The following is a 17,473-nucleotide window of genomic DNA, read 5'->3' as shown; positions in this document are numbered from 1 at the left end:
GCTCTAGTGTTGCCCAGTGGTAGGGCAAGGCATTGTGTGCTCCTTGCATAACCCTTTCATGTATAGTGGACACAGTGGACAGCTATTCAAAATGCTTATATGCTGGGTTGATGGTCTAGTTGCACATCAGCCACTCCAGTGGATACTATTGCATCATCCCATACATTGCAACCCATTGGCCAGTTGTTTTAAGTGCAACAACATTTTCAAAAATCCAAGATGAGTGTCAAAACTGAATATGTTGTCAATCCTTCTATAGAAGTAGACCCTCGCTGGAAAATAACATTTGGTAACATCAAAGGAAGTTCAAAAAAAAATCTGGTCTTACCTAAAAATGAAATGAAGACATTTCTAGGAATCAATATGGTCATGTCATACCTCAATACCCAAGATCAGGAATGTTCTGGTCATCAGAGGATGGGCTCTCATCTTGATTTGATAGCAAATGCCATGCCAGTGAACAGATTTGAGCAAATTCTGAGGTACATTCACTTTGTTAATAATTACACACAGGAGACAGAAAATGCTGATATGTTCTTCAAAATCAGACCAGTGTTAGATGCACTCAAGAAAACCTTTCATTCAGCGGTCTATCCAGAATCATTTTTATCAATTGATGAGCAGATTATTCCCCTCAAGGGCTGCCTGTCTCTCAGGCTGTATATTCCTCAAAACCCAAACGTTGGGGTGTGAAAGTGTGGGTGAGAGTAGAGTCCTCTGGATACATATAGTTTGGAAGCGTATCAGGCTTTCGCTGGGTAGGCTCAGAGGTCAGTCAGTTGGGAATGGATGCAGAAGTAGTCATGCGCCTCTGTGATGACATACAGCAAAATAATCACATTCACATTACATTACCAGAATCACAAGATGTTCTTTGACAACTTTTTCTCCACCATTCCCCTCACTCAGGCATTGCAACAACAGGGCATCTATGACACTGGCACATACAGAATCAACAGGCTCCATGGAGCGCAACTGAAGCTGAAGAGTGAAAAGCAACTCAGAACAGAAGGAAGAGGAGCTTGCTCTGTTGTCAGCAACGCTGAAAAGCTCACCGTCACACATTGGCTTGATAGTTCAGCGATCCGCATGGTCTCTTCCTGCATTGGCCAGTCCCCACCAGATTAGGCCCAGACATGGCGCAAGAAAGAAAATAGGACGCTCAACATCCAAAGGCCGTTTTCTTCCAAACTGTACAGTCAGCGTATGGGAGGAGTAGATCTCATGGATCAGTGTGTCACAGTGTATCCTCTCAGCTGCAAAACAAACTGTGGTACATCCGAGTCTTCTTTCACTTCTTGGATGTGACCACTGTTGCCTGGCACCTCTACAAAAAGTCGGGTTTGGAAAACAAGGATCTTCTGCATTTCAAGGCATCTGTAGCTTGTGCGCTAATCAGTGCAGGTTCCATCCAGACACCCACAAGAGGAAGCCAGGATGCCACCCCACCTCCTTTGAAGCACAGATCAGTGTCCAAGACACCCCCTGAGATCAGGTTTGGCCCTTAAATGCCAGACCAAGTTCTTTGTAGTTTAATAAATTATGAAATGATGCAAATCAAACAATGAGTACAATACACCATGGTGTCTCAATCTAGATCGGCGATACCCGTCAATGTTACCAGTCTCACTTTGTAGAGTGGAGAAGACAAAGGCCTTCGTGAGAATAGTCTTGACAGAAGTCGGAGAGTTCTGCCAGATCTGTGCAGGCAACACAGGTCTTGTACCCCTCCTGAGAGGGAGGTGTTTGTCAGGTGATTGATCAGCAGACGATGGGGCGAGGATGTCCTCATCCTATTAGATTTAAAAGGAAGTCTTTGGGCAGTTAGGTGGGCAGTCCAAGGGTCTGGTGATGTCTCAGGGGGCAGACCTAAAAGGTCAGATGATGTGCCAGGGGCAAAGGGATACATCCTCCTCTGAGCAAAGGGATACATCCTCCACCGCCTAAAACCGGTTCTGTCTCCCCCTCTAGACCCACAGAGTAGTGAGACCTAATGTATCTTTAATCACCTGGTGTTAACTCTCCAGAGTTGTGAGGCCCGTTGTACCATCTCCTTGTCCCATGATGTGGTCATCTCGCCTCCCCTCTACGGTACCATACACCGGCTTTGACTTCCACATTCTCTGCAGCAAATCATATGAATGTTATGTGTGCTAAGCATACATTGTTGACTAGCCAATTAGCACAGAACTACTTCATGTGTGAATGTACTGAATTTAAAAGTAAAAAAAAAAAAAAACACCAGCATCACAGACAAATATGCAACCCTGTGCCATGCCTTAATTTGCATTTTATTTTTATTAATGTCTCTTTACAAATACAGACAAATCAAAAAGGAATGGATGTGCAGCTAGCTACACAGATGATACGTTTCTCCATCTTGAAACTGTGTGAAATGTTTACAATGACACAAGTTTGGTACATTACAAGAAGTAATCAGATCGCAAAAATGCTTCTCATTTTAATGAAGTTGAAAATAATTTAATTTGGTTCACTTGATTTGCTTTGTTTGCCTTCCCACAATGCACCACACATGCGTTCAGAGAGGAAGTGCCTGCCTGTCAGACGGAGAGGATTGTCTAAGGCAGGGCGGCCACCAGTTGATGAATGCCGATCTGTGTGGTGCACTTCAAGAATCTCCCGTATCAGGAACGTCATGTACTCCTGATAAGGCATTGTATTCCCTGCATGAAAGAGAAGAAAAAAATAAGAAAAGATTTGAGTGAAACACTGCCAGCTCTATTAGAATGACACATTTTATGTACTTGTGAAAGCATGAGTCTGATAAAAAATATAGTGAATTAAAATGTATTGTTGAATACTCTCACTTGACAGTTGGCGATGGACAATGAAGCCATTGAGGACAGCAAGGTGAAAAAATATGTCCTTGCACCACTTGACAGTGTTTCTTGCACACGGCACGTCACTTTTGAACATATTGCTCTTATCCACGGCTCCCATCTTCCTATTGTAATCCAGGACACAGCCATTGCGGATTTAAGCACAGTGGAAATGCCTCTCCCTTTTGTCATGCTACTTGGACTGCAAGCTGCTGACCGTTTTCCTTGAACTCAACTTCTCCCTTTATGATTTTGCAGGTGAAATTTGGCACCCTCTTCCTGTTGGCCCGCACAGTACCACAAGCACCTGTTCCAAGGGACAGAAGAAGCTGAAAGAGGGTTGGACTGCTGTACCAGTTGTTCACATATAGTACATGGCCTGTTCTCAGGTGTGGAGCAAGCAAGGTCATGACAAATCCCAAGCTCATCACAATGATGGATGTCCGTTGTGGATCTTGTGTATATGAGCATGTCCTGAACATAGCCAGTACAAACATCACACAAGAACTTGTGTGATGTTTCCAAACTCCAAACCTGTGCCTTTTTTGCCAGTATGAATTGACAGAAGCGCAGCCCACCTTTCCACAGCATCAATGATTCATTTTTACAGAGATCCTTGAAAGGAACAAAGACCCGACCAAAAGCAGTGGTAATGCCATGTAGAATATTCCTGATCTTGTTTCGTGGTCACTTTCTGCCCTTTCATTGTCTTGAAAATGAGGTCTGCAGAGATGGAGGAGAATGCGGTCCTGTGAGAACAGGGAAGCAAAAAAAGGAGTTGCAAGCATGGGGTCAGTGCTCCAGTACTCACAAAGAGGACTTCTTCACAACACCCTTAAGTAGCATTGTCATGATAAATGAATTTATCTCATCTGTTTGTGGGTGGCACTTAGCCAGCTTACCCACCACTCCTGGCGCGGTCTTCTCCTACAGCTGCGAGGCATAATGTTTCCTCAATGATATCCTCAGGTCCTATATAAAAAAAGAAACATGAAGCAGTTCGCCTCAGTATTACCAGAGAATGTCTAATATGTGGAGAACTGCCATTCTCAGGAAACTTCCGGCTTCTGAACTGGTTGCAGTTCCACTCTAGTTCCATATGAGGGCGCTAACGGGCGAGTACAGAATGAATGGCGGTCTATGGAGCTCTACCCTTCAAAATCCACTTTTCTCAGGATATAATTTTGTGTCTAGTAATTTGACTGTTGAATTTGAATAGGGAGGCAAAAAAATACACACTGCTGGGTGTCGCCTTTTTGTTCTAAAGAGCCTTTTAAAATGACCTCTTACACATTGTACGGCCAGAGATACTGCTTTACGGCCATCTCTGTCAGTTCCTTTTTTCTCTCGAGGCATCGACAACACAGCTGACAGGTTAGGCTCTCCAAGAGCCATAGAAAAAGTGTTGCGACACGCTTTGATCTCGCCGACACGTGATCACGTGGTTCATGTAGCTCACTGTAGTTCCAAAAATCCCCACTGTGCTTTACAAATTCATCACCGGTCTAAACACATTTACTATAGGCCTATGGAAAGACTCTGTTGTAAAGCTGTATCATTAGATATGTATATAGCCCCCTATGCAATGCCACAACTCACACCCTCTGCTGCAGTGTTGCTAGTTGTATGTTACTAGGGACTGATCATGCGGCCAGAGATTCCACTGTAAACATGAAAGCCAAGGCGTCACACACATGTAGTTAGTGGGTGTAGGGTGCCATCTGGTGGTGTGTAATGGTGATCAACATGTGAGAATGCAAAAATGGTTTGAAGTCATACCACTTTGGAGTCCTACAAGGACCGTTATTGTATATGGTGAGGATGATGCCAACTTCCAGCCAGGCTTGGCGATATAAGGGTTTACCCCTGGGTTTTACATGTCACGACGGTGGTTCACTTTTTACCAGGCTAAATCGCCATGGTAACTAATGCTGCCTGCCCACCTAACCGTTATGTTCGAGATAACAGATCAACACGCAGCCTATATTGCGAATCTTGTGTAAAATTTGGGGCTCTGGATGACTTGTTTGCGATTTATCATATGGAGCAAACACCGTCCATTTTATGTTAACACGTTCATCGCTTGATTGGGAAAACCTGGAGTGATTTAACAAGTTGATTTACACGGGATTGCAGTTGTTAGGTTTGGTGAAGCCAGCTAACAAAAATAAATCATGCGCACTTTGAATTTGCTTCATGGTAGGCTAAAATGAGGGTTAGAGCAGCATTTCTTAACCATGGTCCTCTGGGACCCAATGCCCTGCAGCTTGGATGTTTCCTTTATCCAACACACTTAATGCAAATGAATGGGTGATTATCAGTCTTCTGCTGAGCTTCATAATGACCCATTCATTTGAATCAGGTTTATGGGAGCAGGGAAAAGTCAAAAACATGCAGGGCAGGGGGTCCCTGAGGACCAGGGTTTAGAAAGGCTGGTTTACAGTATTCTCCTGGAGAGTGAAACACCAATAAAAGCAGCACATGATATGTGTCTGTGTTCTTCATTCTGAAATAAACACACTCATAAGGTTATATTGTCTTATGGGGCCTCACAATTCCGTCCCATTCAAATGTCGGTTTTCCTTAACACTGAACTATAAACCTTACCCTATCTCCAAACCCTAGCTCCTAACCCTAGCTCCTAACCCTAAATCTATGTATAACTCTTGTGATTCTAACCTTAACACTTACCAACACGAAACACCCAAGAAATAAAAACGTCTAACGTGATCAATACAGATCAGGGGTGGTTTTAGGCACGGGCAAACAGGGCATTTTCATGTGTGTGTGTGTGTGTGGGGGGGGGGGGGGGGGGGGCACGAGCATTTAAAAAGTAGACATCTCTGCGCTCATCTCTTTCTCTTATCTATCATTTCAGTTTGTGGGGAATTGGCATATTGGCGCCCCCTTCAGGCAGCTGCAGGCACCCCTGCTTGCTGAGACTGTGCCGTGCAGCATTTTCCTATGGAACGCTGAGTTAGTCGAAATTAAATAAATAAATAGGTAAATGAATAGATGAATACATACATAAATAAATACGGCTATGAAATAAACTAAAAGATGTTCATAAATATAACATGATGTAATTATATAGCTGAATCCATTTACCAACATCAATAAATAAATACATTTATTTATTTCAAAATGACGTTTTTGTAAAGACAACATTTATTTATTTCATGGGACTTTTATTTCCTAAAGCCACATTTATTTATTTTTTGAGACTTTTACACGCCATATTTATTGCGTGTATTTATTTCCACATGTATTTCCACACCACATTTATTTCTGTGCTGTATTTATTTCAGATCTCACATGCAAACGAGAGGGGCGTGGTTATCGTCAGACCAACGCAGCAGATAGCTATGCTACCTGTATGGGGGTGACAGTGGCATCGCACTGCCGAAAAGCATACAATGTAGATAAGCTTTGTGATTGGAGTGATGGCGGTGAGCTAGTAGCCTACGTGTGGGGACTTGGTCTTTGATAGCAATGAGGTAGCGCTGAAGTTACCTTGTAAACATTGCTTTTGCTCGTGTGACGTGTAACTCGTCTGCAAAGCTAACAATCACTGCCATGTCTTCCTAGGTGGTATGTTGGCTATCACCGGTCTGGAAGTCGGCAACTTTAGGCCAAGTGGCTGGCTATCCGGCTAGCTAGCTGACAAAATAATAAAAGGACGACATCAGTGTGGCCATTTCAGCTATAGCTAGCTACTGTAGAGATAGTAGTGTTGTGCTGTATTGGCACATACCTGAACAGTGGTTTGATTTAATATTGAATAATTCCATAAATTATAATATCTGGGTTTGGTTATTGTGTACCGTGTTGAATGGGTCTTGGTCTTGACACATCTAGGTTAGTTGCAACTTTAAATTGCCAATAATAACAAAGTGTTAAGAAACTGGACATCAATTTGAAGCAGCACTGTAAATCCAAAGGTATGGGTAATGTCTGGAATGGTCTGGCTTCACTTCAGGTCTCATCTCACTAAATGGTAATACCGGCATGGCATAATGGTGAGGCTAGATAGTTATAGCTAGGTGCCTTATCGACCTAGCTATCCACATAATAGCAGAGCGATGTAGCGGTGGTGGCAGTGATTGTCTTCTTTGTTGCTAGCTGTGTTAGCTAACATTACCTGGCACTAATCACCCCCCACTGCCTGTACATCTTGCACACGAACAGTGCAGTTGACTCCCTCTTGACCTATACACATCTGAGAGGATGAGGATCTCCTGGTCTCAGGCCGGTTCACCTGCCCTCAGACAACCTGCCCTGAGACCAGGAGATTCACATGCCCTCAGACAACCTGCCCTGAGACCAGAGGAGACAGTTGACTCCCTGCCCTGAGAACAGAAAAATACAACTTATGCCCTGAGACCAGGAGATTCACCTACCCTCAGACAGCCTGCCCTGGAGGTGGAGGAAGACCTGAAGCAGGAGAGGCTAAAAGAAGGGGACCAAATTTGTCTGATGAAATTCGCGCCACACTTGTTGACCATGTAGTAAATCATGGGTTGACGCTGAGGGAGGCTGGACTACAGGTTCAGCCAAATCTAAGCAGATTCACAGTGGCATCTGTCAATAGGACCTTTTGACGAGAAAACAGGTACAAAATAATCTGTTTACAGCTGCTTATTGTATGCACCGTTTCAGCACTTTTGATACCCCTTCCTGTGGGGGCCCCCTTCATTGAGGGTCGAGCACGACAAGGAGGAAGGGTGCCCATATTCAACCAAGAGCAAGAAAGAGAGATCGTTAACATGGTTCTGGCCAATAATGCAATAAGGGTCAGAGAAATCCAAGCCAACACTATTGGCGACCATGCCATTTTCCATGATGTCAATCAGGTCTCTCTTTCTACACGCATCCTGACCAAAAATCAGGTTATGATGAAGCAGATTTATCGAGTGCCTTTTGAGCGTAACTCAGAGAGGGTCAAACGGCTGCGACATGAGTATGTGGAGGTATGTATTGTTCACTTTAGCATTCTAATGTTGCAAACCTTTTTACATGTAAATGTACTGTATATTAAATCTATGCTGAACTACACAATCTTGTCTTTCACTGTATTTCAGAGAGTTTTACAGATGGATACTGAGGCAATCCCTCAGGAATTATATATATATATATATATATATATATATATATATATATGAGGTAGAAGGAGAGGCAGCAATATCATTGGCCACAGGGCTATCATCAATGTCCCGGGGCAACGTGGGGGTAACATCACCCTTTGTGCTGCCATCACCCAGAGTGGGGTCCTCCTCCGTTATGCCAATATGGGCCCTTATAACACAGTTCACATCCTCACATTTTGGGACCGATTGCAAAACATCATCACTGCACTTAACCACTTGCACCAGATGCAATACATTGTCGTCTGGGACAATGTGTCATTCCACCGCTCTGCTCTGGTCCAGAACTGGTTTCACCACCTTCCACAGTTCACAAATCTTTACCTTCCACCATACTTTCCATTACTTAACCCAATCAAAGAGTTTTTCTTGGCATGGCGGTTGAAGGTGTACGATCTCCGGCCTCAGGCACCCCTCATTCAGGCCATGGAGGAGGCCTGTGACCAAATCGATGCTGCGGCAGTGCAGGTTTTATTTGCCACAGCAGTGTGTAACTGGTACAAACAGAATTAAGTCATATGCAACGTGTGTTTCATATGGTAACAAAATATGATTTTAATAAATGAGTGTATAGTTTTTACAAGCGTGTTTCATTTTGCAAAGGATCTGAGGTGTTTTGCTCATTGGGTGTGTGGTTGTGCTAATTGTGTGAGGTGTTTTGAAAAACAAAACAAAACGACAAAAATCGTGCCTAACCAATCGAGAAAAACTGTAAACATGAACTTACCAGTGATGCATGGGCATCATCACGCCCTTTTTTCTGCCCCTGACTCCTGTTGTCTTTTTGAGGCCATTTTCGAAAAGTTGACCTAGGCTACTGTCAAAGTTTGTCAGGCCACTGACTGAGATAGGAAAGGGCACCCACGGCGAGCTTGGGAGTGTGTATTTGTTTTTTTAAGGGGGGGACCATCGTGACTTTTTTGGAGCAATTAAATACATCTCTTGCTCTGCCTGTGTTGTGATATACATGCCCTAAAAGGTGCATAATATTTCTATACGGAAATAATATCGGCATTATAATTATTATAACTATGATGATTTTTCAGTTGGCAAGTTTTTGGTGCCCCCTCAGACCTTGGTGCCTTAGGCTCAGCGCGTACCGCCCATAATGTGACCCGCGCACTGGAATTATTTAAATTGACTTCCTCTGTTTAACTTAACAATTAGACTGCCAACACGCTAGATGTCGCTGTGGCTATTCTGTCTTGATTAATCTTTCAACTATTTGCCTGCATGACACCCTGAAATCCTGTCGTTTGTCTTTAGCTGTCAACGCTGTTTACACAGTTCTGTGTTTGCAACTGGCCGTGCCACGGTTTGGAGCGTGTGTTGCTAGCTGGTTAAAGCGCAGCTTTCCAATTTTCTTGGATCGTAAAGGAATGGTCGTGTGTATGGCACGTTTTGGTGAGTGAATCTTTAGATTCAGAAGAGAGTCAACTTCTCAAGAGGAAATCGTTGACGGGTCTTACGGCAATCTTCGATACTTAACGGACATGGCAGCAGCAACAGTGGTGGAGTCTGATCAGTCGTCAACCGAAAGCGGTGCTGCATTTACTGAACTAAACAGCACTGGCTGGAACGAAACTCAACTTCGAAAGTATCCTTTTCAAACAAAACCCATACCAAGACTCTCTCATACGGATCCAAGAGCCGAGCTGCTTATAAACAATGAGGTAATCACTTTACTGTGTTCATACTGACTGTTTGTGAAGCATGACCAACAGTACAGACTCATCTCCATCCCTAATTGTGTTATGCTAACGCTCCGCGGCTCATGTAAGCCCGATTCAAACTACACATGCTCCTGTGAAGCCAGCTCTGCCAAATGTGGCTCTTATGTTACAGCAAGCTAAATATAACTGTATGACTGATTATAGATATAGTTTGTGTGGATTTCAGATCATCAAGCTTAATTTGAGGTACAGTAGCCGTGATAACCTTCAAGAGCACAGATGTATGGCAACATTACTAAGTATTGTGGCAGAACTCCAACCCATGTGCATGATCCTAATCTGTAGATACATTATTTGCAGACACTCCAGGTCACCAAAATATTCAAGTGATAAAGCGGTCTTGTGTTACCATCATTCAATTTGGTGGGCTGTTGTTGACCCTCCCCTTTCATAAGCCTAGCCAGATCTCCCAGTTGCTTCAAGTCTGATTTATGATTGAGCAAAAACCTAGTATTGTCCGAATCGAAAGCTATGCATCGTAAGATATATTAGTGTTCAACTGCTAGTTGTTCAGTAAGGGCTTTTATGGATCAGAACTGATTGTTTAGCTTCGGTATCAGTCCTGTGAATTATCACATTTTTCACTTTCTACTGCTGGACTCAATCATAGGAACGTATAGCTAAACAGTGATGAGTCAATTATTGTGGAACATTTGTGCAAAGCAAACGGGCTTTTCTGTGTACATAAAGCTCGCATTTTAGCCAGTTTGACAGAGGTTATAATAGGCTATTAAACGTGCACTCAAGCTGTTTAAAGTAAACTTTTACTGTCAGTAGAAGTCCAAGAAACATAAGGTTCATAAGACAGCATGGATCAGCAATTTCATTTTATTTACCACGTTATGTGCCTTTTCGGATCATGCATTGCCTGTAGATCTCATCATGGCATCTACAAGGTAATAAGGCACAACATCATTTACCTATTTGCTTAGTTATGTCATTAGTAATTGGCATATCATGAACGTGTTGGAATTTTCCATTATTAGGCAATTTATTATTGCAAGTTGTAATCCATTGTGTTCAATTATCAATCCAAGGCTGATTAGCTGTTTGAACTAGCTTGTGAAGACCGCAGATGGAAGTGTGTTTGTCATTACTCGATTGCTGCATCCAACACTACTTTCCCTTTCGAATTAAGGATGCACGCACGCGCTGTATCTCTTGTTGCATTTAAAGTGGGGGACTATGGGCCCCAGTATTACAAAGTATGCAACATTCATTAATTGACAGAGATCAAATTGACTGTGAACTTAGGCTGCGCTTGAAATTAAAGTCAAATGTGGCTGTTTTGTGTCTACCCTCAAACTGCAGCCGAGCCCTTGAGTGAAAAAGCAAGCTGCGCCGAGCTGAGCTCTGGTCGCCAAGCGCTACCCCAGCCTACGTTCCTTCAGTCACGTAGCACTTGCAAAAAAAAAAAAAAAAACATTTCCAACGCGACCATCAATCCCGCTGTCTGCCAGCGAACGAATTGTATTACTCGTGTACTACTGCTTCTAGAAAAGTTCCTGGTCAGAAACAGGTGTGCCTTTCATTGCTACGTACAAAAAGATAAATGTTTCGTCAGCTGCCATAACAATGTCAACCAATTCCATATATTTAATTTCTAGCTACCCAATACCACAACGGTATGGAAGTTAATTGAAACACGTAAAACATAATATTGATTTGCTGTAGTTCGACAAGTTTCTCTTTTAGTTTTTCACATGCATGCATGTCATTTTCTGTTTTTAGGAGCCTGTGGTTTTAACGGACACAAATCTAGTGTATCCAGCTCTGAAATGGGACATAGGTTACCTTCAGGAGAACATTGGGAGCGGAGACTTCTCTGTTTACATTGCCGAAAACCACAAGTTCCTCTACTATGACGAGAAGAAAACGGTCAACTTTGAGAACTTTGTCCCCAAGTCTCGAAGGATGGAAATGAAATTCTCAGAATTTGTCAACAAAATGCATGAAACACAAGAACTGGATGGAGAGGAGAGGTAAACTGTATTGTTTTTGTTGAATATTGCTAGTACTATGATAATGCACAATTGTATTTGTGGTATAACATTTGTTTAGGTATTTGCATTGGGGATGTGCTCAGTGGGGAATTTTATGTTGGACTTTTGAAATTCTATAATGCACCACAATGCAGGAAAGGGCCAATGACTACGCATTTATACAGGAGCATATGGGAAACAGCTTCCTGATCTGACTTGGCTTATACACACACACTCATATCACTTACTGACCTATGCCTACACTTATCCTGTTTCCTATCCATACAAATGTATTAAATCAAATACAATTCACACTGCAGAAGCACTAATGCACATCCATTTCTATAAGAAATGTACAGTGGGGTTGCTGGAGTTTTACATACTGGTGTGGTGTGCCAGCATGAAGTACTTATTTAGGGTGGTGAGCCTTTATTTGTTTTCTTTCTGTGTCAATCAACATTGTGCCAGGGTGTACCTGCAGCAGACCTTGAATGACACAGTGGGAAGGAAGATTGTGGTCGATTTCCTGGGGTTTAACTGGAACTGGATCAACAAACAACAAGCCAAGCGCAACTGGGGACAACTTACATCTAACTTACTGCTCATAGGCATGGAGGGTAAGTGGTTCTGGACATCTACATTATCTTGATTGTTTGTTTACCCTTTTGTACCTACAGCATGACCCTTTATATTTATAGACAAGTCACTCCATAGAAATACTATTTACAATTATTACATTTAATCATTAAGCAGATCCTTTATCCAAATTGACATGCTGTACTAATAGGGAACAAGTGCTGGAGATGATCAAGGACCGTTCCCATCATTTTGGGGGTCTACACACTCTCATTGCAGGCAATGTGACCCCAGCTCACTACGATGAGCAACAGAACTTCTTTGCTCAGATTAAAGGGCACAAGAGGTGCATTCTGTTTCCTCCAGACCAGTTTGAGTGTCTCTACCCCTTCCCTGTACACCACCCTTGTGACAGACAGAGTCAGGTAAGTGTGTCTTGTTAAATGCCAATTCTGTTTTGGAATTTGGTTATTTGTCAGTCGTGTAATTTAATTTCCGTTTCTAATGAAAACTTTACCTTTGTACTTTTTGTTGTTGCTATTTATTAGGTTGATTTTGAGAACCCTGACTATGAGAGGTTTCCTAATTTCAAAAACCTAGTGGGCTATGAGACTGTTGTGGGCCCAGGGGACGTGCTCTACATCCCTATGTATTGGTAAGAAGTGCTCTACTTATAGCATGTCTGTTAATTTAAGATGAAACCCCATGTCATTCTGAGTTTAAAATAAAGCAGTAGATATCAGTTTATGGAGGCTTGCTACTTTTCTAGTTTTTCCACCGGCCGGTTTATCTGTCCTATTCTCACATTAATGCCAGTGTACTGTTCCAACTGTGGCTGAGGTGTGAAACGTAATCCAGTAGACTGTGGTCCTGACATGAGCCACAGACCTCTGGGTTCCTGCAAGAGGCCAGCAGTCTACCATATCACAGTAGAACCGACTGCATGGCGGGGCAGTTGGTCAGCTGAGTTCCCCTCTGTGGAAGTCAGTGGACGGAGAAATAATATTGAGCAGCTGTGCCGAACTATGTCGAACAGCCCTTCCTTTCCCACTGGCCATCTGGACCAGTACCTCTAGTCTGCTGACCCTGACACTATTACTCTCATACTGATTTGCACCCATTTCCCCACAACGTTTTTACCTAACTGTCTTCTAATGTTATTAAGGGGTTCGATACAAGGGAAAGTGTGATTTAATTATTACAATTACCTCAACATTTTTTAAAACCCCTTCTGTATAAAAAAAGAAAGAATAGATTGATGGTAACTTTTCCTCCAATTCGTGTTTCTATGAAGACAACATCTGTGTCTCGACCCTTTCCCAATTTTCTTTCTAATTTCATTGAATCTCATCCCATTATATTCATGTATAAGAAGCAGTTTTTGAAAAAAAGATTGAAACATTATTAAAGACATCTCTTAACTGCAGTTATTTAATGCAAAGGTGTGTACTATTCTAGGCCTATTGCAAAGCGAACAGCTCATCCAAACAATGTTACATCATGTAACTGCATGTCCTTGAGTCCTGAGCAAGACACCTGCTGACCCAAATTTTCATACAGCGTCTGGTTCTCGAGATAATTGCGATACAAAGAGAGATTCCTGGATTATTGTTAGATTCAGTCCCTTTGCTGTGGCATTCCAGATTGTGGTTATGTGCATTCAGTTGCTTTACTTATCCTTGATGTGTCTAGTGTTTTTAATTTTCCTCATTTCAGTACAGTATTAATTAAACACATATTTTACCATCTATCTATTTTTCCGTGTATTATCAAGAATGGCAGTAAGAATGGCATTGTTCTATGTATATATAAACTTCCTAAATAAAACTGCTCTCTTCTGTTATATTAGGTGGCATCACATTGAGTCCCTATTGAGTGGCGGAGTGACTATCACTGTTAACTTCTGGTACAAGGTGAGACACCGCTTTTTTCTCCCCTTCTTCATAAGAATAATTGACCTGCCCTGTTCCATGAAGCAAGTTTACCAACCCGGTTAGTCTGACTCACACATCTCTGATTGCGGAAACTGGAATGATCCTTTATGGGAAGCATTTTAGCCCTGATTTATGTTAGGTTGATTCAAGTCAGGTTTCGGATTTAATCCCCATATTTTCTTGGCACGCTTTATGGAACAAGCCCCTGTTGTGTCTGTTTGGCTTTTAAACTCATTCATTCTATTACACTAGGGTGCCCCAACACCCAAGAGGATAGAGTACCCTCTGAGAGCCCATCAGAAGGTGGCCATCATGAGGAACATAGAGAAGATGCTGGGAGAAGCACTAGGAGACCCACACGAAGTAAGATTGTGAAACCCTGTTTCACACCACACAACTTCCAATCACAACATTCAGACAATATAATGAGCAAATGTTCCTCCATTTCTAGAACATCATTCCACTGCTCCCCCTGTATTTAGGTCATCTATTGTGAATAGTGCACGTATGGAATCCCAGTGGCATGCTGGCCCTCAGTCCAACCCAATTACAGGGAATATTTATGCCTTACCTGATTTAGTACAGTAAAAGGGTAATCTGTGTTACAAAGGCCTGAGGACACAGAAGGAGAATTCTCAAAACACACCTGTAGGTTCGAAAAGTATTTTATTTGTCTGATTGACGTTCTGAGTCTAATTTACTGAGGGAGAAAACAACTTTATTGGCAGGTCGGACCTTTGCTGAACATGATGATTAAGGGGCGATACGACCAGGACCAGAGATTCAGCTAGAACCTCCTCTTGGAAACAGTTACCAGTCTGCTGCTGAAATTGTGTGTGAGAGTGCTTGTGTTGGTGTGTGTGTGTGTGTGTGTGCGTGTACACGTCTAGTATGAGTGGACACGAGTGCACTTGCATGCAAACTTGGACTGTTGAGCTACCATCGCATGGCAGTACTAGGCTACCCTGAAAGACGGGGAAATCTTCCACTCTGCTTCGAATTGCCTGACACTTTCTTTTTTTTTATTGGAGTTTCAAGCTGCCAAAGGAAGAGAATGGACTAGTGGTCCATTTCTTCTCCGCATGCTGTCAATGATTGCCTGGTATTGAATACATGTTTTACACTCAATAGGTATTTTATTGGGAGTAAAGTATCCTTGCATCAGCAATGTGTGCTTGGGTGTGTTGGTATAGGGAACTTAACCACAATATATCTAGATATTTATAAGCCAGAAGTTCTTGCTCTGTCAACACCACTGCAAAATAGGAATACCCTGATATAACAGTGATTGTGGGACACTCCGCCTTAGCTACACTGTGATTTGAGAGCTAAATTACAGGATTGACTTTCTTAAAAGTTTTTTTGCATACCTGTAAAGATTTTAACAAAGAATATGTTCGGGGGGGTTGTTGATATGGCTGATTTAATCAATGGGTGTCAGAAAGCAGTATTTTATTGTCAGATAAAATACATTTAAAAATGCTGGCCAGTGTTCAAAATCGGCCCAAAATGTTCTTTAACAACACTGAAGGAACATGTGATAGTTCATGCGATATGTGATTTTCGTTTAATAATTTACAAATAGTTTTGTGATTGTATGTTGCTCATATCTTTGATTTCATGAATAAGCTACATTTGTTTGTTATTTGATAATCAATGTTACTTGAAATGGAAACCACCAGTCAGGGCATGAAAGTACATACGCAAACATTTCAATCATAACTGCTCAGTCTATTTTGGACAGAAAAAATAACCCTCTTATAAAAGCCATTTTGCTAGATTTTCCCATCTAGCAAATCTAGCAAAATGTGACCGATTTGTTAATTTGTATGTTTTTTAAATGCATCGCAATGCTGTACCCACTTGTGTAATTCACCCTGTGGGTGACTTCTAGTGGCTTCAGCCAGACAGCTTTGTTCCATAACTGCCACTAGCAGTGGTGGAAAATTAGATTTGAGATGTAACTTTAATGGTAGAATGCTTCATCTGAGGTATAATAAAGTACCAACAGCTTAAATACATAATGACCCATCTTTGTCCAGGTCACTCTTGCATGTTTGGTTAGTTTGGTTTACAGTTATTATATTGCTAGTGTAAATTCAAAGCATTACTCATTCAGTTATTGAAGATTTGGCTGACATTTTGCTTTGAAATTGTTTGACCTAGAGTTGAATGAAATGGACAATTTTTTGTGTGTGTTTGAGTTACATTTTTCAATCAAAATAGTTGACTGCTAATTTGCATCCCAGTTAAGGAATGCATTTATGCAAAAAGTCCCATTGTTATTGTTTGGACAGGTGTCAAAGTGATTAGGAATCATGGTTCTTATTGTGCCATTGTGAAGTATTTTCTTTAAGCAGCGCAAACAGACAGCTGGCGGTAACTCAGAGATTCAAATGACATGTTGTGCGATACTTGCCAAACAGACTGTGTCCTAATGATTAAAAAGCTGATTGATTGATAGCTATCAAAAGCAGTAGATGAACAATATTTAAAGGTTCTCTAACACTTTTTAATTACTTTGCCAATATGGGGGCATGTTTGTTACCAAAACAGGAATATGTGTGTGAAATTAATTCATGTCATTCTGAATAATGATCATGATAGTTTAGCAGACCTAGTGTAAGCTTATCCAATTTATCATTGACAAATGTCGGAGACCTATTTAATGGAGATGCGTGTTTTTGGTTCGAGATTTAATTTAATTTGTCTTTTGGAAACAAATTACATTGGATTTACAGTATATAAGGAAATTATTTTAAGACATGTGTATTATTAGATTAAATATGGGGATTTGTTTCATTTTCAGGTGACTGAAAATGAATCAAATGTAATTTGTTTGGCATGTGCATAGCACATTTAGTTCCATCAAAGAATATGGAAGTGTGTTGGTTATACAACAAAATTGTTCAAGTATCTGTTCTTCAGTTCACTGAACCTAAGTTGAATTGTGGTTTCTGTATGTGCGTTCCTCCCTTCACCTGTACTGTACCACGTGCCTAGGTCTGTTATGGAATTGCACTAGAAGTAGGCAGAATTATTTTCTAAGATTAATTTAAATTAAGGCTTTAAATGTGACTCTTTTACATGGTTTGTGAAGATATTGGTATTATGTCATTAGTATCCTTCTGTCAGAAATGTAAAACTATACTTTTCTTCTGTTCCTGCACTTTTTTTGTCTGCTGAATTCTGCACTGGTTTGAATGACTGGTTAATGTATTTTGTTGTGCAAGTAGCTTTGAAATAAAACTTGTCTGAAATCAA

General features: G+C 41.5%; 1 protein-coding gene and 1 long non-coding RNA gene across 3 annotated transcripts; one reads left to right on the top strand and one right to left on the bottom strand.

The window, feature by feature from the left end:
* Positions 1-429: 429 nt before the first annotated feature.
* Positions 430-8,933, bottom strand: LOC146268034 (uncharacterized). 2 transcript variants are annotated; one of them, XR_014768772.1, is made up of 4 exons: positions 8,712-8,933; positions 3,743-3,812; positions 2,829-3,589; positions 430-2,684 (listed from the first exon to the last, which is right to left on the bottom strand). It is a non-coding gene; the product is annotated as an uncharacterized LOC146268034 (long non-coding RNA). The 2 variants fall into 2 exon arrangements; XR_014768771.1 differs by having other exon boundaries at positions 3,747-3,812; positions 8,712-8,932.
* A 266-nt stretch (positions 8,934-9,199) lies between these two features.
* Positions 9,200-17,473, top strand: hif1an (hypoxia inducible factor 1 subunit alpha inhibitor). The gene is made up of 8 exons (XM_084709721.1): positions 9,200-9,657; positions 11,449-11,699; positions 12,168-12,316; positions 12,555-12,700; positions 12,824-12,930; positions 14,125-14,188; positions 14,462-14,572; positions 14,938-17,473. The coding sequence occupies exons 1-8, from the start codon at positions 9,478-9,480 to the stop codon at positions 14,998-15,000; spliced, it is 1,071 nt and encodes a 356-aa protein (XP_084565847.1). The 5' UTR covers positions 9,200-9,477; the 3' UTR covers positions 15,001-17,473.

This window comes from Hypomesus nipponensis, chromosome 11 (genome assembly GCF_054491055.1).
Source record: "Hypomesus nipponensis isolate SF chromosome 11, ASM5449105v1, whole genome shotgun sequence".
NCBI lineage: Eukaryota > Metazoa > Chordata > Actinopteri > Osmeriformes > Osmeridae > Hypomesus > Hypomesus nipponensis.
Note: the sequence above shows the minus strand (reverse complement) of the source record. Positions and strands in the feature narration are given on the sequence as shown.

Excerpts from the sequence above, each read along its gene's own strand:
- hif1an (XM_084709721.1), top strand. The coding sequence starts at position 9,478 with ATGGCAGCAGCAACAGTGGTGGAGTCTGATCAGTCGTCAACCGAAAGC. Across the intron at positions 11,700-12,167 it reads GAACTGGATGGAGAGGAGAG|GGTGTACCTGCAGCAGACCT; the intron begins GTAAACTGTATT and ends ACATTGTGCCAG. Across the intron at positions 12,701-12,823 it reads CTTGTGACAGACAGAGTCAG|GTTGATTTTGAGAACCCTGA; the intron begins GTAAGTGTGTCT and ends GCTATTTATTAG.